The sequence below is a fragment of the Eptesicus fuscus genome, chromosome 3 (assembly GCF_027574615.1).
Source record: "Eptesicus fuscus isolate TK198812 chromosome 3, DD_ASM_mEF_20220401, whole genome shotgun sequence".
NCBI classification, from domain to species: domain Eukaryota; kingdom Metazoa; phylum Chordata; class Mammalia; order Chiroptera; family Vespertilionidae; genus Eptesicus; species Eptesicus fuscus.
This window is the reverse complement of record NC_072475.1, coordinates 53454803-53476353: the sequence shown is the minus strand read 5'-3', so window position 1 is coordinate 53476353 and position 21551 is coordinate 53454803. Positions and strand designations below refer to the sequence as shown.

At 40.7% G+C, this 21551-nt stretch overlaps 1 protein-coding gene and 1 pseudogene across 2 annotated transcripts in view; both read left to right on the top strand.

Moving 5' to 3' along the window:
* PAK2 (p21 (RAC1) activated kinase 2) overlaps positions 1-21551 on the top strand; it is a 101288-nt gene that overhangs the window by 72973 nt on the left and 6764 nt on the right. For both annotated transcript variants that reach the window (XM_054713865.1, XM_054713864.1), the window contains exons 8-14: positions 1564-1627; positions 5035-5083; positions 5589-5701; positions 7939-8056; positions 11585-11684; positions 15822-16018; positions 20762-20899. In XM_054713865.1, the coding sequence (XP_054569840.1) occupies positions 1564-1627; positions 5035-5083; positions 5589-5701; positions 7939-8056; positions 11585-11684; positions 15822-16018; positions 20762-20899 (779 nt within the window). The remainder of the gene's footprint in view (positions 1-1563; positions 1628-5034; positions 5084-5588; positions 5702-7938; positions 8057-11584; positions 11685-15821; positions 16019-20761; positions 20900-21551) is intronic.
* On the top strand, positions 6917-7493 carry LOC103303540 (ribosomal protein L18-like; annotated as a pseudogene).

Here is a 21551-nt window from a genome sequence, read left to right as displayed (position 1 = left end):
ATGTATGTATATATGTATGTATGTATGTATGTATGTATTTTTAAACGCTCCAAATAGCTGTTTATTTTACTTGTTTTTTTAAATCCTCACCTGAGGATATTTTCCCATTGATTTTTAGAAAGAGTGGAAGGGAGAGGGAGAAGACAGAAAGAAACAGCGATGTGAGAGAGACACAGATTGGTTGCCTCCCACATGCCCCTAACAGGGCCGGGAATCTGCAGCTGAGGTACGTGCCCTTGACCGGAATTGAACCTAGGACCTTTCAGTCTGCAGGCTGACATTCTAGCCACTGAGCCAAACCATCGAGGGCTGGCCCAGATCGACTTTAATTTACACCCTATATTTTAGCTTAAGACATAAAGAATAAATTGTTGACTTCCAGGAACAACTTCAATTAAAATCTGAAAAAGCCCCCAAAATATTCTTCTTTGCTTATTTATTATTATGTGGTTACTAGTGAGCAACTTCTCTCTAGTAGTTTAGTACCTTTGAGAGCAACACTTTTTCCCAAAGGGCCAAATGTAAGATTCACAGTTGGAAACTTTATCAAAGGAAGTTTGTATGTATTTATACATACCTATAGCTTCTCGGTATGAGAATATAAAATGACCATAAGAACTGAACAAAGTGGCCTTCCTGTATGGATATATTTGTAAACATAAAATGGATTTTTTTTTCATCCAGCAACTCTCATTGGCCTGGATCAAGCATTGGGAAAAATTTTCATAGTGCCAGGGAGAGGGTAATGATACTGTCTGATTTGCAGGTCTACAGCAACTATAGTTATAATGAACACCTACATGGAGGGATTAAGGAAAAATACTATAATTATAGTGGCTGTAGACTTGTGGGTTATATGTGAGTTTCCTTGCTATATTCCTGTGTCCTTTCACCTTGAGCAAGTGAAAAAAAAATTAAATATGTTTTTATTGATTTCAGAGAGGAAGGGGGAGAGAGAGAGATATAGAAACATCAGTGATGAAAGAGAATCATTGATCGGCTGCTTCCTGCACATCCCCTACTGGGGATCGAGCCTGCAACCTGGGCATGTGCCCTTTACCAGAATCAAACTTGGGACCCTTCAGTTCTCAAGCCCATACTCTATCCACTGAGTGAGCAAGTGAAAATTTAATGTGGTTTTCTCATGTTTTTACTTACTGGTAATAAGAATATAAGTTATAGTTTTATGTCCAACAGCCTAGTTCTAAAACCTTTTTCTTAGTTGTAACTTTGTGACCTTTCCTAAAACAGATGTGTGCTTACCTCATATTAGAGTAGTTTTTATACTGATAAGTAGTTTTCTAAATACATTGTAAGGTCAAAGATATAGTTGTATAGTCAGAAAAGCCAATTAGGGTGATTCATTTGGATATTACTTATATATTTAAATTTTTTTAGTGTTTATAGTTGAAACACAGTATTTTGAGATTTAATGTAATGTTTGAAAACCACTATTCTAATACCAGTGGAGTTTATTAAAAGGAATAATGATATCAGAATTAATTTACAATCTAAAAATGCTTGACTAAGCTTATAATTTTTTATTGTTTTTATTTAAAATAGGAACTATTGTGAGCATAGGTGACCCTAAGAAAAAATATACAAGATATGAAAAAATTGGGCAGGGGTAAGTATTTGTGACTGATTATCACTATATTTAATACTTACTAGATGTACAGCATGATATCTCTTTTGCTTGTTGACATTGAGCACTTATAATATTCTCTGAGTGATGTCCTTAGATTTATGTAAATATGTATTTCTTTTTAGATGCTATGAAAAAACTGTATTATTTAGCAACAACTGTACATTGTTTTGTTTTTTATTTTTATTGATTTTAGAGAGAGGGAAGAGGGAAAAAGAAGCAAACATCAATTTGTTGTTCCACTTATTTATGCATTTATTGGTTGATTCTTGTATGTACTCTACCCAGATCGAACCTTCATCCTTAGCGTATCAGAATGATGCTCTAACCAAGTGAGCTACCTGGCTAGGACACAAGTATACATTGTTTCTTCTTAAATGGTATTTCCCAATGGTAATAAGAGATTAGATGGGTGGAAAAATTGTCCATCAAATATATTTAAAAGACTGTAGGAACATTTACTACAATATTATAGGCAATAAAAACATCCATTTTAATTACATCTATTGACTATCTTTTAATCTACTGATTATTTGATTTTGTGCAGTAATTTGTATTTTTAAACTATATTAACTAAACACTTTTCCTGTTGCTTGGGAACAGATGAACATCTGGAATTTTTAATGTTAATAATCTCTGGAAAATGTTCTGTGAATTTAGAAAGAGAGCTTACGGGTGAGGCCATGTGTCCCTGGATCCGGGTGAGGCTGGGTCCCGGGTCCAGGTGAGGCCGCGCGCACCTAGGTCCGGGTGAGGCCACGCGCCCCTGGGTCTGGGAGAGGCCACGCGCCCCCGGGTCCAGGTGAGGCCATGTGTCCCTGGATCCGGGTGAGGCCACGCGCCCCTGGGTCTGGGAGAGGCCACGCGCCCCCGGGTCCAGGTGAGGCCATGTGTCCCTGGATCCGGGTGAGGCTGGGTCCCGGGTCCGGGTGAGGCCGCGCGCACCTAGGTCCGGGTGAGGCCACGCGCCCCTGGGTCTGGGAGAGGCCACGCGCCCCCGGGTCCGGGTGAGGCCATGTGTTCCTGGATCCGGGTGAGGTCTCTCGCACCTAGGTCCGGGTGAGGCCACGCGCCCCTGGGTCTGGGAGAGGCCACGCGCCCCTGGGTCTGGGTGAGGCCACGTGCCCCTGAGTCCGGGTGAAGCCGTGCCCCTGGGTCCAGCCGAGACCAAACCAGATGGAGTCGGACCTCCGTTACCACCATTTGTCCACCATCCAGAGCTGAGGGGTCAGTGCTGACATGTACACATAAGGAACTGGTGGACATTGAAATTGGGTCTCTAAAGAACTGTTGGTCCAGAAAGAAACTCACTACAGACTGATTCATTTGCCTGTCAGCATAACTATTATTGCTCGTCTCACATTCAGTTCTTATAAGTATATCTCTAGTGACACATGATTCGCTCATCTAGGGGAAATGATGAACAACATAGACTGATGAACAAGAACAGAACCAGAAACAAGGAGGCATCGATTGGACTATCGGGCCTCAGAGGGAGGATAGGGGAGGTTGGGGGGAGGGGGGAGAAATCAACCAAAGGACTTGTGTGCATGCATATGAGCCTATCCAACGGTTAAGTTCAACAGGGGGTTGGGGCATCCATGGGGAGGGGTGTGGGATGGGAATGGGGGGATGAGGACAAATATGTGACACCTTAATAAAGAAATTTAAAAAAAAATAGAGAGCTTATGTTATTTTTGAAAGTTTCTTTATGAATTTCTTTTCAAAAACTAAATTTAATTGCAGCACTGGTTTTAATAACAAAAATTAAGAATCACATTTTAAGCATGACAATGGATAAATTGTAATACCAGTATATGGAATGATATAGGTTGGAGCAAACGTAGGTTTATAGTTGTTTGTATGGAAAAAACAATAATTAATAAATAATAATACGAGAATGAACTGTGTTTCGCGTATTCACAACTGTAAACCTACTTTTGCCCCACCTTGTCTACCTAATAAAAGAGTAACATGCTAATTGACTGTACCTTCGCAACGCCCACCAGCCAATCAGGAGTGAGTATGCAAATTAACCCAACAAACATGGTGGGTTAATTTGCATACACAGGTGCTGAGCGGCTGGGGAGGGGGCAGGACACAGGCGTTTCACACCACCCCAGCTGCTCCAGGCTTCTGGGCAGCATGGGAAGGCAGAAAGGCGGCTCCAGCCAGAGCGAAGGTGGTGCAGGCAGCCAGGGGAACGAAGGACGAAGGCCCATTCTTGCACAAATCTTCATTTGTGCATCAGGCCACTAGTATATGTAATAATAATAATTATGAGTGAACAAGAATGATATCTAACAAAAAGCAAAGGGGGAGGAAAGAACAAGAAAGAATAAAGTCTATTTCGATGACCATCACAAATTCAATGTTGAATTATAAGAGAAAATTGCAGAAAAAATACATAAATCATTTTTATGAAGTTTAAAAATTGTTAACCTTGGCCCATGTAGCTTGGTTGAGCATTGTCCTGTGCACTGAAGGGTTGCTGGTTCGATTCCTAATCAGGGCACACGCCCAGGTTTCAGGCTCAATCCCCATTTAGGGTGCATGCTGGAGGCAGCTGATTGATGTTTCTCTCTCACATTGATGTTTCTCTTTCCTCTCTCTCTTTCTCTCTCTCTCCATCCCCCCCTTTTCCTTCCTCTCTCTCTAAAATCAATTTTAATTTTAAAAAACTACATATATTCTGTAGAGATACATAGAGAAATGCATTGGAACTGACATACATCAAATACAAAATGAACACAAATGCAGATTACTTTTGGGAGGAAAGAGGATGCCTTTGGAAAGGGCACACAAAAACCTTCAGATTTATTTGTAGTTCTTTGTTGTTGTTTAAATATATTTTTATTAATTTCAGAGAGGGAGTGGGGGGAAGAGAAAGAGATAGAAACATCAGTGATGAGAAAAAAATCATTGATTGGCTGCCTCCTGCACACCCCCTACTGAGGGTCGAGCTCACAACCTGGGCATATACCCTTACCCGGAATCGAACCCTAACCTCCTGGTTCATAGGTCGATGCTCAGCCACTGAGCCAAACATGCGGGCTAGTTCTTAGTTTTTTAATTAGGGAAGTAGATCCATGGGTACATTTTGCTTTTTTTTTTTTTCTTTATCTTTTTTCTTCATTTTTATAGATATGAAATATGTGACAAATTTCTAACCTAAGTTTTGGCCACAGGGATTGCCACTCTTTTTCTTATTTTTTCCCCTTTTTATTTTTACTTTTGTTTTATTTTATTTTTATTTTATTTTTACTCTTGTTAAAGATGTTAAGTCTTAAATATTTAATCCTTTTTCACTTCTAAGTATAAAGTCTTTGAATATTATAAATGCTAGTGATTTAGAAACCTTAAATCTGGTTGTGTTTTTTTCCTCCTAGGGCTTCTGGTACAGTTTTCACAGCTACTGATGTGGCATTGGGACAAGAGGTAGCTACTTTTTCATTGTTCTGGGTGTTACCATTCGGTTTTAGTACAGGAGGAAACTGGATGAACCTGTGAATAATCGATAAAAATATCTTTTACAGTTGGATATGTTGAAAGAATTATTCCACATAATTTTATTTTATTTTCTGTGTAATTTTATAGCACTTTATTATGGGGGTGGGGGGAATTAATGCATTGTTTCATAAATAAACAAATATTTAAAAAATTACTTTCCCAGCTTGGAATGAGCTGACCTTGGGTTGGTTAATCAGCTTTAAGAGAAATCTAAAAATATCTGGGCTCTATGTATTACAAAGCTTTGTGCATAGGCAGTGTGGAAATGAAAGTACTACCTAATTATAAATTATAATTATAATAACTAATTATAATTTCATTATATAATATTCTAGTATACAATAAATTAAATTGTTAACTGATTGCTATTTGTAATTTTGTAAGAGAATTAGGAAACTTTTCTAATTTTTTAAAAATTCTATTGCCATTATAGGTTGCTATCAAACAGATTAATTTACAGAAACAGCCAAAGAAGGAATTGATCATTAATGAGATTCTGGTGATGAAAGAATTAAAGAATCCCAACATAGTTAACTTCTTGGACAGGTAAATATGAATATTTCTTAAACATTGGGACAAAAATGTGGAAATTTTAAGTCTCGTGGTTTTGGGGGTTAGTCACTTTAGTTAGACTTCAGTAGAATGCCAATGCTGAAAAGTAAGGTTGAAGGAAGAGAAGGTAAAAATAGCACATTTGCAGCTTAACATAGATACCACTTGGCAAATGAGAGAAGACAGTTAAATGAAAGACATTGCTGCTGGTGCTAATATTAGTTATAAATCTTCAGAAGCAAAAACATAAACTGAAGGTGATTCATATGTTGACCAACAAAGGTGACAGATCACATAGTTGAATTTTTATTTCAAATGCTTTCATGAGCAAATAGTATCAAAACCTCATTTAGCCGAAACCGGTTTGGCTCAGTGGATAGAGTGTCGACCTGCGGACTGAAAGGTCCTAGGTTCGATTCCGGTCAAGGGCAAGTACCTTGGTTGCGGGCACATCCCCAGTAGGCGGTGTGCAGAAGGTAGCTGATCGATGTTTCTCTCTCATCGATGTTTCTAACTCTCTATCCCTCTCCCTTCCTCTCTGTAAAAAATAAATAAAAATATATTTACAAAAAAAAAAAAAAAAAAAACACCATTTAATTTAGGAATTGATGTTTAAAACACATATCTTAAAAATATTGTGCATTTTTTTATTTTATTATTATTTTTTTGTTGTTAATCCTCACCTGAGAATATTTTTTTCATTGGTTTTTTAGAGAAAGTGGAAGGGAGGGGAGGGGAGAGAGGGGAAGGTAGAAAAAGAGAGAGAGACACATCTATTGGTTGCCTCCCACACATGCCCCAACCAGAGCCAGGGATTAAACCTGCAACCCAGGTACGTGCCCTTGACTGGGAACTGAACCCACAAGTAGGCTGTCGCTCTAACCATTGAGCAATAGCCAGTCAGGGCACAGCTATTGTGTGTTTTTTAAAAGCAGTTACATATATGTGAATGTAAGAAGAGTAATAGAAAAGTAATGGAAATTATAGTAGAGATTATATTGGGAATAGGGGATTATAGGTGATTTTCTTATTTCCACATTTAAATTTATTTTGAATGAATTTTTAGACTTTAGCCCTAGTAATGAGGAACATGTTCATAGAAATAAACTTACCAGATACATTTAAACATAGTATTTTAAGTTGGTGTATCATGGTGGTTAAGAAAAGCCATAAAAGCTTTCCGGACCTGGTGGAGCAGAAGGTGCCCTCATGGGAGTTGACATCTGCCACAACAAAAACCAAAGGTTTGGTGTAAGGAGCCCAAGAGCCAGAACATCTACCCAAGCCTGTTGATCAAGCCGTACAGGTTTCTGGCCAGACGAACCAACCCCACCTCCAACCAAATGGTGCTGAAGAGGTTGTTTATTAGTCCACCAACTGGCCACCTGGGTCCCTTTCCCAAATGATCCAGAAGAGGAAGCTTCCCGGCCAGAAGACAAAACCACTGTGGTTATTATTTTGTTGTTGTGGTTATAGGGACTATAACTGATGACATACGTGTCCAGGAGATGCCCAACCTGAAGGTTGTATGCACTTCGTGTGAACAGCCGTCCCCCGAGCCACATCCTCAAGGCTAGGGGCTACATCCACACCTTCAGGCAGCTGGCCCTGGGCTCCCCCAAGGGCTCTGGCTCCATGTTGCTTTCTGGTCCGCGCAAGGACTGAGGCATGTACAGGAATTCGGCCAGGAACCTCCCACAGTCACACCAAACCCTACGTACCATCCAAGGGCTGGAAGTTTGAGCACGCAAGAGGCTGATGGTCCAGCCCCAGCTACAAAAACTAACCCAGATCCTACCTAGTTATTAAAAAGATTTTGGGATGCTGGGGTGGGTGGGGGGGGGGGAGAAAAGCCATAAGCTTTGCAATCACTTCATACATGGCTTCAGTTTCTGGTTTTGTCACTTACTAGCTATGTTACCTTAAATGAGTTACTTAACCTCTCCAAGCTTCTGTCTGTTCATCTGTCAAACAGGATAAATAAGTCTACCTATGCACTCAAGTTACAATTGTGGTCAAACTTTAATATGATTCAGGAAAATCATAACAACCCTCAGTTATTTTTCTGTGCTGTTCCATAGCAGCTTTCCAGTTGTCTTCCTAGCTCTCAAAGCTATCAGCTTTCTAGTTTTGTTATGAAGATGCCTAAACTTTGAATTCTTCAACATTCAAGAGTACCATGTGTTTAGAAAATATAAAAATGTGTGTATTTTGTGTGTGTGTTTTTTTAGTTACCTGGTGGGAGACGAATTGTTTGTAGTGATGGAGTACCTTGCTGGGGGATCACTTACTGATGTTGTAACAGAAACCTGCATGGATGAGGCACAGATTGCTGCTGTGTGCAGAGAGGTGAGTTTGCTCCCATTTCGATAGGTTATGGTGATGTGCGGTTAGCAGGAGATGAAAAAAGGGAAAGTTTTTAGTGTAATTCTTTCTCTGTACACATTCTCTGCATGTTTTTTCCATACCATTTCATCCTATTTGAGAGTTTCAGCCCTTTCCTTCATGGTAATTCTGCAATGAAGTATGGACCTTTGAAGAGCGAAACTCACAGGTGAATTTCAGTGGGGTCATTATAATTCATCATCCAAACAGGATGCTTTTGAGAGTGAAAGGGGAAGCCATTAAAAATACACCACTCACCCTGGCCAAGTGTGGCTCAGTTGGTTGGAGCATCCCATGCACTCTATGGTGGCAGGTTCCATTCCTGGTCAAGGCACATACCCATGTTTCTGGTTTGATCCCCAGTCCGGGTATGTATGGGAGGTGGCCTGTTGATAGTTCTCTCTCAAATCAATGTTTCTCTCTTTCTCTTTATAAAAACCAATTAAAAAAAAATACACCATTTAACAGAGGAAACAAACCCTCCTTTGGGAAAAGCAGGACATATGTTCACCTTAAGTGTTAATACATCTGCTTCTGGCTTTAAAGTAAAGAAACTAATTGTTTCTTGATATTTATTATGAACTAGAGGCCTAATGCACGAATCTTCCTGCAAGAGTAGGCCTTCCTTTCCCCGGCTGCCAGCACCGGCTTTCCTCTTGCCGCCGGCAGGCACCGGGACCCGGGCTTCCCTCGCAGCCCCAGCTTTGTCCGGTCTAATTAGCATATTATACTTTTATTATTATATGTTACTAGACATACTGTCTGATTTTAAATCATAAGTTCTGCCAAATTGTCTAAGTTAAGTCAAAACAGGAGCCTTCCTTCTTCCAGCTAACTTTTCCTACAGATGAGACTTAGGTTAATGATTTGCTTATTGTCACTGAAACTGATACTACTTTTGAATATCATAGGAATCATTATTTCAGTGGACAAAATCGTAAAAGTTCTTAAGACTTGTGTTTTTAAGGGTTTTTTAATGCTCACCCAAGGATACTTTTTATTGATTATTTAGAGAGAGGGGAAAGGAGGGAGAGAGAGTCAGAGAGAGAAAGAGAGAGAGAGAGAGAGAGAGAGAGAGAGAGAGAGAGAGAGAGAGAGAGAGAACATAGATGTGCCAGAGAAACATTGATAGGTTGCCTGATGTATGCGTATCCCAACCTATGTACACCCAACTGGGGATCACACCCACAACCTAGGTATGTGCCCTGACCAGGAATCAAACCCACACTCCAAACAATTGAACCACACCAGCTAGGGCTTCTTTGAAATTTTTAATTGTTCTCCATGTAAAGGGGGGTAGCTTCTTCGGTTGTTTGGGGAAGGAAGGAAGAATTTTTTAGTGAATATGATAGTTTAATAGCATATCTCTTAACCAAAAAATGTTAGTTATTTAAAAGCTGATAAAAACTTAATAAGAATTTATACTTAATTTGTTTTTCTAATAGTTTCTCATAATTGATATACTATAAAAATTATTTTAGGAGTTCCTTTAATTGTGACAAGTTTATTCCTATTTGTACTAGTGTTTTTCTGGGAATTTGTTCTTTTCAGGAATCTGCTTAAATGCTTGGTAAATGTAGTGTAATAATACACATAGTTTATCTGTTTTTTCCTTGAATAAATAGTACAAGATTTTCACCCTGACTGGTCTAGTTCAGTTGGTTAGAGTGTCGTCCCATACACTGAAAAGTTGCAGGTTCAATTTCCGGTCAGGGCAATTGGTTATGGGTTTGATCCCTGGTCGGGGCACCTGTGGGAGGCAACTGATTGATGTCTCTCTCTCTCTTACATCTATGTTTCTCTCTCTCTCTCTCTCTCTCTCTCCCTAAAAATCAATTAAATTTATTTACTTATTTATTTTTAAATATATTTTTATTCAGAGAGGAAGGGAGAGGGAGGGAGAGATAGAAGCATCAATAATGAGAGAGAATCATTTATCAGCTGCCTCCTGCACACCCTCTACTGGGGATTGAGCCTGTAATCCGGGCATATGCCCTGACAGGGACTTGAACAGGTGACCTCCTGGTGCATAGGATGATGCTCAACCTACTAGGCCACATTGACTGGACTCTAATCTCATTCTTGTATTTAAGGAAGCAGGGAGAAATTTTTTCTTGCTTTGGACTCATTCTGCTTTCTGAAACATTAGCAAAAGAAGAAAGTTATTCCTTTATCATTGGTGTCTAGGTTGTGGATATTAGCTGTATGTAAAATTCACCATAGAAGAAATGAAGAAAACATCTTATATCACATTGATGAACAGCTAAATGGAACCATACCAGCTATAATCTTACCCACTTTTCATGGCACATTGATTAGACTTGAGTATCTGAGATTCATGTGGGAATAATCACAATTTTATCCTTTACTATGTTTGCAGGTGTTGTATACCTTTAAGCACTTAAACTGGAAAAGGCCTAGAAATTATATAGACTCACCTATCTATATATATAAAAAGCCAGCAACCGTAATGGCCATAACGACCCTAATGACCAGTCGCTATGATGCCACTGTGACCAGCGAACCAGTCCGATCAGGGGGTGGGGCTGCTGGACAACCTCACAGCCCCTCCCCCCTGCCGGCCCACCCCTGATTGGACTCTCCCATCCCGATCAAGAGCGGGTCACTGGCCAAACAACCTCCCTTCTCCCTAGCCAGCCTACCCCACCACGGTAGGCCTGCAGCCCTTCCCCCCGGCCAGCTGCCCCTGATTGCACTCCCCTTACCCCAATAGGGGGCGGGGTGGCCAACCTCCTACAGCCCCTTCCCCTGGCTGCCCCACCCCTGATCGCACCCCCAACCCAACAGGGGGTTGGGCTGGCCGGCCAATCTCCTGCAGCCCCTCCCCCTGCCTAGCCCCACCTCAGATCGGCTCTCCCACCCCAATCAGGGACAGGACAGACCAGTCAACCACCCATGGCCCCTCCCCCAGGCCACTGGCCCCCCCATTAGCACCTCCCACCCCATTTGGAGGCAGGGCTGGCCGGCCCACAGACCCTCCCCATGGCCGGCCCCACCCCCAATGGGCTCCCCAACCCCAATTGGGGGCAGGACCCGCCGACCAATCACCTGCAGTCCCTTTCCCCAGTTGCCCGGCCCTGATCGGGGCGGCTGGCTGGCCAACCTCCTGCCATCTCTTCCTCCCAACAGGCCCAGCCCAATCCATCCGCACCCCACCCATGCACGAATTCGTGCACTGGGCCTCTAGTCATTTTATAAATGAAAATATTGAACACAGAATGTTAGGACTAGATAAGACATCATTTAATAATTGTTTCTGGGTTAGACCAGCAGGTGGGAGATAAGGGTTCTAATTAATTGTTTTATTTTTATAATTGTGCACATGAAAGGATGTTTTTCTTTATAAATATAAGTATTGCAGTGTCTTCTGCTGGATACTAGAAGCAATGCCCAGGCCATAAGTACTGTATGTAAACCTCCCTTAGACTTTTCAGAGACTATTTTATTAATTGCTTTTATTCTTCTGTTCAGTGTTTACAGGCATTGGAGTTTTTACATGCTAATCAAGTGATCCACAGAGACATCAAAAGTGATAATGTGCTTTTGGGGATGGAAGGATCAGTTAAACTTAGTGAGTAACAAATGAACAAATAACATTTATTTGTTATTTATTATAATGTTTTGCCTTTTATTTAAGTAAAAACCTCTTATGCTATTAATATTATATGACTTAATGCCGAAACCGGTTTGGCTCAGTGGATAGAGCATCGGCCTGCGGACTGAAAGGTCCCAGGTTCGATTCCGGTCAAGGGCATGTACCTTGGTTGTGGGCACATCCCCAGTAGGGGGTGTGCAGGAGGCAGCTGATCGATGTTTCTCTCTCATCGATGTTTCTAACTCTCTATCCCTCTCTCTTCCTCTCTGTAAAAAATCAATAAAATATATTTTAAAAAATATTGTATGACTTAATATATGGAGAGGGAGGGAGAATAGTGGTAAAGAATATGGACTCTCACCAGGACAGCCTGTGTTTAAATAGCAGAGCTGCTATACTTGCTGAATAATTTTATGTAGAGTTACTTAATCTCTTTGTGTTTTTCTCATTTATATAATATGGAAAATAATAATATCTATCTCGAATTCTTCTGGAGATTAAAACGCTAAGGAACAGTACCTAGTACTGTCATAATGTTGGTGCTATCTTCCAAAGATGAACTTGAATTTGTTTCTGCAATATTTTTTTTTTTTAATTCAGAGAGGAAGAGAGGGAAAGAGAGATAGAACATCAGTGATGAGAGAGAATCATTGATTGGCTGCCTCCTGCTCGCCCCCTACTGGTAATCCAGCCTTCAACCCAGGCATGTACCCTGATGGGGATACAACTGTGACCTCCTGGCTCATAGGTTGATGCTCAACCCCTAAGCCACATCAGCTGGGCTCTGCTATCTTCTAGGTCATCAGGCATGGTAGAGTCATGGGGGGAAATAATTATAGGTTCTTTTTCCTCTGCTAGTTATAATGTCTCACTTCCAACCATGCCCTCTCTAGGATTTAAGAACTTTTTTTTTTTTTTTTAATAAAAAAGAACTTTTACTGAGGTTTCTCCAACTATGCAAAACTCAAGGCATTTCTTGGATGAAGAAACCAAAAACTTTTTCTTCTGTTCTGTTCGAGTTTCACTGCTTTTTGAACATCTCCCTATGATACATCCTTCAAAAATTATTCAACCACAGGAAAAGGGGTCTAGGTTCTATCAGATGGTCAAAATATAAAATTACTAACCTTAATCTTAGTGGGCAGGTTAAAAATTGACAGTTTCATGCATTTTTAGTGAATACATATGTAAACTGAATTGGACTTTTTTGGATAATATTTAATCCTAGCTCTTCTGCTCACTAGATGAATAATCTTGGATAAGTTATCTAAAAATACATGTGTCTCTTTCCCATTTGTAAAATGAGTATAATAGTAATGTAACTGTCTAATAGAGTTATCATGAGGATCAGATATGTTAATTCTTATAAGGTACTGGGAACAATATCTGTTTTATTTTGTTTTGTTTTTTTAATAAGCTCTCATTTTAGCTATAGATAGTATGATTTGACCTAACAATTGTTCTTTCAGGATTCACTCCTATAGAATTACTAAACATATACACAATTACAAGATGTTCTCTGCAGCATTGTAAGGAAAAACCAAAATATGTTAAATGTCTAGCAGTACAGGAATGGTTAAATATTTTGAAATTTTTATATTCTTTTGGGGTTTTTTTTATATATTCTTTAGTATTGTTTAGTTATAATAATGAGGTAGTTCAATGTATTAATATGGAAAGATCTCTAAAAATAGTTTTTTAAAAGTTTACAGAATATCTTAATTAGAATGAATCAAGTGGTTCATAGATATTTGTATGTATATAAATGCGTAACAAAAAGTCTAAAGCTTACATTTATATTCAACTATAGTAGTGTTTTAAAATTTAAATAAAGAATAAACAAATATAAAAGCTTGGAAATAATTTTTTAGAGGAGGATAAAAGTAAAGATTGCAAACATAAACATTAGCAGTAGTTACATATGGAACAGAATGGGAGGGAGGAAAAAATTCTAGATTCTCATCCTGACTTTGCCAGTAAACTAGGCATTCTGCTCCTTGGTTATTATAAAACTAGAGGCCTGGTGCACAAAATTTGTGCACTTGCGGGGGGCGGTGGTGTGTGTGGTCCCTCAGCCCGGCCTGCACCCTCTTGCAGTTCTGGACCCCTCGCTCCTTACCGCCCACCTGCTCACTGCTCCTTACCACTTGGCTCGCTGCTCCTTAGTGCTGCCTAGGAGGCGGGAGAGGCTCCTGCCACTGCTGCTGCACTCGCCAGCCGTGAGCCCAGCTTCTGACTGAGCGGTACTCCCCCTGTGGGAGCGCATTGACCACCAGGGGGCAGCTCCTGCATTGAGCATCTGCCCCCTGGTGGTCAGTGTGCATCATAGCAACCAGTTGTTCTAGTCATTCCACTGTAATGATTGCTTGGCTTTTATATATATAGACTAGAGGCCCAGTACATGATTAAATCATGTACGTGTAGGGTCCCCTACATGCTTTCGCTTTCGATCGCGGGGAGCTGGGTGCCTGTCCGCTGGTGCACCAGGCACCCAGCTCCCCCACTTTTGATGGTCCGCTGCGGGATGTGAGCTCGCTGCCCCAGAGGCCCCTTCTGTGCCGCAACACAGCCATGGCGCCGCCGCTGGCAACGCGAGCTCAGTGACTCGCCGGCCCAATGGGACACCCCAGCCACCCCTAGTCCCGCCCCCCCCCCGCGCCTCCTGGCTAATCGTGGGCATAGCGAAGGTACGGTCAATTTGCATATTTGTCTATTATTAGGTAGGACTAGAGGCCCAGGCGGGGAGAGGGGTCCTCAGCCTGGCCTGCACCCTCTCCAACCTGGGACCCCTCAGGGGATGTCTGACTGCCGGTTTAGGCCTGATCCTGCAGCAATCCGGACCTCTGGCTCCTAACCACTCACCTGCCTGCCTGCCTGATAGCCCTTAACCCGTCTGCCTGCCTGCCTGATCCCCCTAACTGCTCTCCCTGCCGACCTGATCCCCCTAACTGCTCTCCCCTGCCAGCCTGATCCCCCTAACTGCTCTCCCCTGCTGGCCTGATCACCCCTAGCCGCCTCTGCCTCAGCCCCAACACCATGGCTTTGTCCAGAAGATGTCCGGTTTATCCGGTCTAATTAGCTATTACCCTTTTATTAGTATAGATAAGGAGGCTGGAGTATTGCTGATGAGCACATTGTAGGTACAGTTATAGTTAAAGATGCTCTTTTTCTAGACTCTGCTATCAACCGTGTAGTTAATAGCTTCTTTTTATTTTCATCAAAAGTAGTTACCATTTCCTGACTTTTGCCTGTTTGGTGACTTTTTCTTCTTGACTTTATTCAACTTTATTAAAATCTTTAGGGTAGAATTAAGTTTTTCATTGAATTTATTGGAGTGACATTGCTTAATAAAATTATATAGGTTTCAGGGGTACAATTCTATAATACATCATCTGTACATTGTATTATTTGTTACCATCCCAAGTCAAGTCTCTTTCCATCACCATTTATTCCCACTTTATTCTCTTCTACCTCTCCCCACCCCCCCTTTTTCTCCGGTTACAATTAATTATTTAGAATAAAAGACCTCCTGATAATTTGTCCTCTGCTTGTGGGAAGTTAAAGTGAAAAAGTGAGAGTATATAACATCATCAAAATATTTGTAAACCCATCCTAGTTGACTTTATTAATACAGTCTTAAAAAACAAGTGGGTGCCTAACCGGTTTGGCTCAGTGGATAGAGCATCGGCCTGCGGACTGAAAGGTCCCAGGTTCGATTCCGGTCAAGGGCATGTACCTTGGTTGCGGGCACATCCCCAGTAGGAGGTGTGCAGGAGGCAGCTGATCGATGTTTCTAACTCTCTATCCCTCTCCCTTCTTCTCTGTAAAAAATCAATAAAATATATTTTAAAAAACAACAAGTGGGTGAATAGTCAAATGTAATTAATTAAGTTACCTGTCCTGGCCAGTTCAATTCCCAGTTAAGGACATGTTCCTGGGTTGCAAGCTCGGTCCCTGGTAGGGGACCTGTAGGAAGCAGCCAATCAATGTCATGCTCTCACATCAATGTTCTCCCTCTCCTTCTCCCTCTCTTATGTCATCTAAAGTGAATCTAGATAAAACCATCCATAGACACCATTAACTTTCGATGTTTTGTTTTGTTTTGTTTTATAGCTGACTTTGGTTTCTGTGCCCAGATCACCCCTGAGCAGAGCAAGCGAAGTACCATGGTTGGCACACCATACTGGATGGCACCGGAGGTGGTTACACGGAAAGCTTATGGCCCTAAGGTGGACATATGGTCTCTGGGTATCATGGCTATTGAAATGGTAGAAGGAGAGCCTCCATACCTCAATGAAAATCCCTTGAGGGTAAGACAAACACCAGCCTTATTTTAAGAAAAATACTTTTATTTAAAACATTTAGGTAGTACCTGTTCCAGGCACTGGCCAAGAATTTAGGATGCAAAGTTGATAAAACCTAGTTGTTTCCTTCACTCTGCATCTAAAAAATCATTTGCTTCTGGGTTGAATTGAATGTGTTAGGTAAAGAGTTTGTAGAGTTTTAGTAAGTTTAATGCTTTCTAATTTTGTATATAAGTGAGAATTTCCTCACTTTTCTACAGAGTTAAGAGCTCCTAGACCAGGGGTCCTCAAACTTTTTAAACAAGGGTCCAGTTCACTGTCCCTCAGACCGTTGGAGAGCCGGACTATAGTTTAAAAAAAACTATGAACAAATTCCTATGCACACTGCACATATCTTATTTTGAAGTAAGAAAACAAAACGGCAAAAACACCCGCATATGGCCCGCGGGCCGTAGTTTGAGGACGCCTTCCCTAGACATACCCTTCAGGTTATCAACTTTGAACCTTGGCCTCTGGTACCCCTAGGTACAGAGAAGAGGAAAGCAAGATCACATCTGTGAGAAAGCTGTGTAGATGGCAATGTTAAAGCCTGTATTCAAACAAAAGAGTGAGGGCCCTGAGATACAGATGAGGTCAGTAGACTTTAAACAAATATTTAGCAGCTGAGGGTGGAGAGTTTTGGCGTTCCTTCCTTCCTATCTCCCTCCCTCCCTGCCTGCCTGCCTGCCTTTCTTTATTTTTTCCTTCTACTTCCACTTTTAAATTACCATATATGGCTCAATATCATACCACTTCACACCTACAAGAATGACTATAATAAAAAAGTTGAAGAAGAATAAGTGTTGGTGAGAATGTGGAGAAATTGGAACCGTCATACTTTGCTAGTGGAAAGGTAAACGGTGCATGTAGCCCTTTGAATGTTAACTTTCACAGTTCCTCTAAAAGCTAACATTGAGTAACATATAACCCAGCAATTCTAGTGCTATATATTCCCAAGAGAATTAAAAGCTTACATCCACTCAAAAACTTATACACAAATGTTGATAGCAGCATTCATACGAGCCAAAAGGTAGAAACAGCCCAAATTTCTATCACCTGGTGAATGAATAAACAAAAGTGGTATAAGCATATAATGGAATATATTTTAGTCATAATAAAGGAATGAAATATTGATACATAAACATTGAACCTTGAAAGCATTATGCTAAATGAAAGAAGTCAAGCACAAAGATCGTATATTATATGATTCCATTTACATTCGATTCTTATTCATGGTGGTTAAGTTCTACAAAGCTGCAAACACTGAATGATGAAAGCGGGACCATTGCTTCTAGGGGAAATACAGGGTTAGGTTCCTAAAGCCCCTGGTCACAACATTTTGATAAACAGCTGATCAACTAATTGATATATAGCCTTGCCTTTATGTGTGTTTCTGTTTAAAGACACTCTACCATGTATTGTTGATTGAGTAACATTGAACTCACAGCCAACAGCACTATAACTCATGCCTGAATGAAGATTTATCAAAGATGTATATTCTCCACAAGGCACATCACAACCTTCTTGCACTTCAGAAAACTAGACAGCTCTTCAGCACTGTGCTTCTCACCTCTGCACATATCCATGAATGACCACAAAGGCACTGAGAGTATTGATTTTGGAGTTTCAAATAAATTTTAGTGAGTAGGTGAAGTCGCATGTGTAGATCTGCACATAATGGGGATTGACTGCATACATTTTATAGATTTATGTAGAGACAAGAAATTAGTGGTTTCTGGGGACTCAGGAAAGGAGGGGAGAAACCTTTGCAGAGACAAGGTTCAAGATTTGTGGAAAATCCCCATTGAACATTCAACAGAGGTTGGCACACTTGTATGAATACTCTGCCCAGGGCCGGGGATATAGCCATCTGCTAAGATTGGAGAGGATGGTGCCCAGTGCTCTCATAGGGCTTGGAATAGTGCCTGCTTCTGTCAGCAATAGTAAACCTTATATTTCACAGGATGTTGAGTAGAGGACTCAACAGTCTTGCCTCAGTGATAGGAAATAATTACCCTAGACCCGTACTCGGCAAACTGCGGCTCGCGAGCCACATGCGGCTCTTTGGCCCCTTGAGTGTGGCTCTTCCACAAAATACCACGGCCTGGGTGAGTCTATTTTGAAGAAGTGGCGTTAGAAGAAGTTTAAGTTTAAAAAATTTGGCTCTCAAAAGAAATTTCAATCGTACTGTTGATATTTGGCTCTGTTGACTAATGAGTTTGCCGACCACTGCCCTAGACTATATGCTGCTGTAGTCTAACAAATCTTATTCTAAAACAAGACCCAAAGGGGTCTGTTCCCAAGTAATTGTGTCCCAGGATAAAGCTCAAGAATATTTGTGAGTACAGATATATCCAGCACCCAAATATCCAGTCAAAGTTTACCAGAAAGGCAAAAGAGCAGGAAAATTGTAACCCATAACAAGGAGACAAATTGACCCAGAACTGATACAGATAAAAGAATTGGCACACAAGGGCATTAAAACAATTTTTATAACTGCAGGTGTTAAGTAGAGACATTTGGAAGGTACTTTTAAAATTTATTGATTTTAGAGGGAGCAATTTGTTGTCCATTTATTTATGAATTCATTGGTTGATTTGTATGTGCTCTGACTGGGGATCAAACCTTGACAAATTGGGACAATGCTCTACTGAGTTACCCAGCCTGGACTTGGAGGTACATTTTTAAAAAAAATTAAACTTACAGATACAAACTACAGTGTTTGAGATTGGATTAATGGCAGATTATACATTGCAGGGAAGTGATTGATTTAATAATCATATACGTAGTAATAGAAACTATCCAAGGGAAACATAGGGACAGAAATGAATTTTTTTTTTTAAATGAAATAGCATCAGTGAGCTGTGAGACAACTTCAGGTGTAATAGAAGATTTGAAAGAAAATAAAAACAATTCTACAACAAATATCTTTTAAAAACCAAGGCTAAATGAAGATTTTGTAAAATGTACAAACATTGAAAGAATTGATCACCAGCAGATCTACACTGCAAGAAATATTAAAGGAAGCTCAGCAGAAAGAACATGGTAATGTGGCTTCATACAAAGAAATGAAGAACACTAGAAATAGTAACTTAATTGGTAAATGTATAAGATTTTCTTACATAAATATCTTTAAAAGATAAAACTGTTTAAGTAAAAATAATATTGATGGGGGTAGAAAAAGAACATGTGTAACTAAAATGACAAACAATGCTGAGAGAGAATTGTAAGATTATACTCCATGAAGTGGTATAATGTGATGCTTGTGATCATTGAAAGCTGTATGCTATATAAACCCTTAAACAAACATTAAAATAATGAAAGAAAGGGTTACATCTACTAAACCTCAACCAGGAAGATAAAATGGAATCATCACACTGGCCTGCCCCACCGGCGGGGATGGCTGAGGAATTGTGCTGCAACGCCCTGCACTCCTGCAAATGGGGTGCTGTGAGCCTATGTGCCACCGCCACGCCTGCCTGGGCCCTAGGGCCTGAGGGCGGGTGCCATCAGGACACTGTGCACTGGCCCCGTTCTGTTCCAGGAGTGTAAATTCACGGAGAAGCATGAATAGATAACAACAGAAGATGGTCTTGGAACAGTGGGAATCAGCATTTTTGCACAGGAAGCTTTGGGAGATGTTTACTGCAGTCTGCCTGAAATTGGGACAGAATTGAACAAACAAGATGAGTTTGGTGCTTTGAAAAGTTGCAGAAAATCCAGGACTTGTCAACAGATCTTGTTATGAAGACGGTTGGCTGATCAAGATGACACTGACTAATCCTTCAGAACACAGATATTTACATTACGATACATAACAGTAGCAAAATTATAGCTATGAAGTAGCAATGAAAATAATTTTATGGTTGGGGGTCACCACAACATGAGGAACTGTATTAAAGGGTCGCAGCGTTAGAAAGGTTGAGAACCACTGGTTTAGACAAATGTATAATGGATAGCATGTGTTCGTCATTTAGTATACCGAGTATTTTCACTGTCTTAAAAATCCTCTGTGCTCTGTCTGCCTCTTCATCTGTAGCTACATAGATAAAACTTTTGTGTGTGTTTAAAAAAAAAAAAGTTTCAATAAACTACATTGTTTTGAAATGTAGTGTGACTTGAATAAAGCTTGAGAAAGGTAAATGGTATTCTATATGTTAATGATAGGATTGTGGTCATTTTCTTTATACCCTTACATATTATATTTCTTTTTTTTTAATATATATTTTTATGGATTTCAGAGAAGAAGGGAGAGAGAGAGAGAAACATCAATGATGAGAATCATTGACTCGCTACCTCCTGCACGCCCCCTACTGAGGATCAAGCTGGCAACCCCAGCATGTGCCCTTGACTGGAATCAAACCCAGTCAAGGTCAGTCCACAGGCTACGCTCTATCCACTGAGCCAAACCAGCTAGGGCCATATTATATTTCTTTTATCAATATGTATTGTATTTATAACCTCCACCCTACACACACACACACACACACACACACACACACACACACACACAAAAGAAGCTAATTTTTGAAACATCTAAAATAAAGGAAAAATACCTAATCTAAGAGGATAGAAATAATACTAACCTCATTTTAGTATTTATGGTGATTGTCTTTACAGAGGTAAAAGGTCCATAAACTTTATGTCAAGTGCTTTCTCACTTTGTTGAGTTACTACCTTAAGAATATAAAAGATGTTCTTTTTTTTTAGGCCTTGTACCTGATAGCCACTAACGGAACGCCAGAACTTCAGAACCCAGAGAAACTTTCCCCAATATTTCGGGATTTCTTAAATCGATGTTTGGAGATGGATGTGGAGAAAAGGGGTTCAGCCAAAGAATTGTTACAGGTGAGTTTGGAAATGATACTATTTTTGGAAAAAGTTAGCTTTTTGAGTAACAAACAGAAAGTTTGCATAGGTCTATTAGTTACATTTTATTGCTCATTCGCCACTAGAAGCATGGCATCTGCCGCAGTTTAAGATTTTATTTGCTGGAAATAAAATGTCCATCTTTAATAATAAAAGCGTAATATGCAAATCAACTGAACGACCGAATAGCAGGATGACCACGCTAGGACATGCACTGGTGCCGAGCCAGCCAAGGCGGGTGCGATGCAATTGGTTGGGGGGCCCGCCATCATCCCACAATCACCCCGCAGAGGGAGGCCCAGGCCACCGGCCAGTGGGGCAATCAATGGAGGGGGGCTCCATGATCGCCCCAAAGGGAGAGGCCCAGAGGAGAAACGAAGATGGTGGCATAGGTAAACACCTGAACTGCTGCCTCGCACAACAATTTCAAAACTACAACTAAAAGACAAAATGGACATCATCCAGAACCACAGGAAGGCTGGCTGAGTGGGAATTCTACAACTAGAAGGAAAGAGAAAAGCTCACGGAAAATCAGAGGAGCTGCGGAAGTAAAGTGCAGAGGTACAGAGGCGCGCACGCGGAAAGGGCTGGCAACTGAGTATGCGGCTGGCTTTCTCAATCGGGAGGGAGA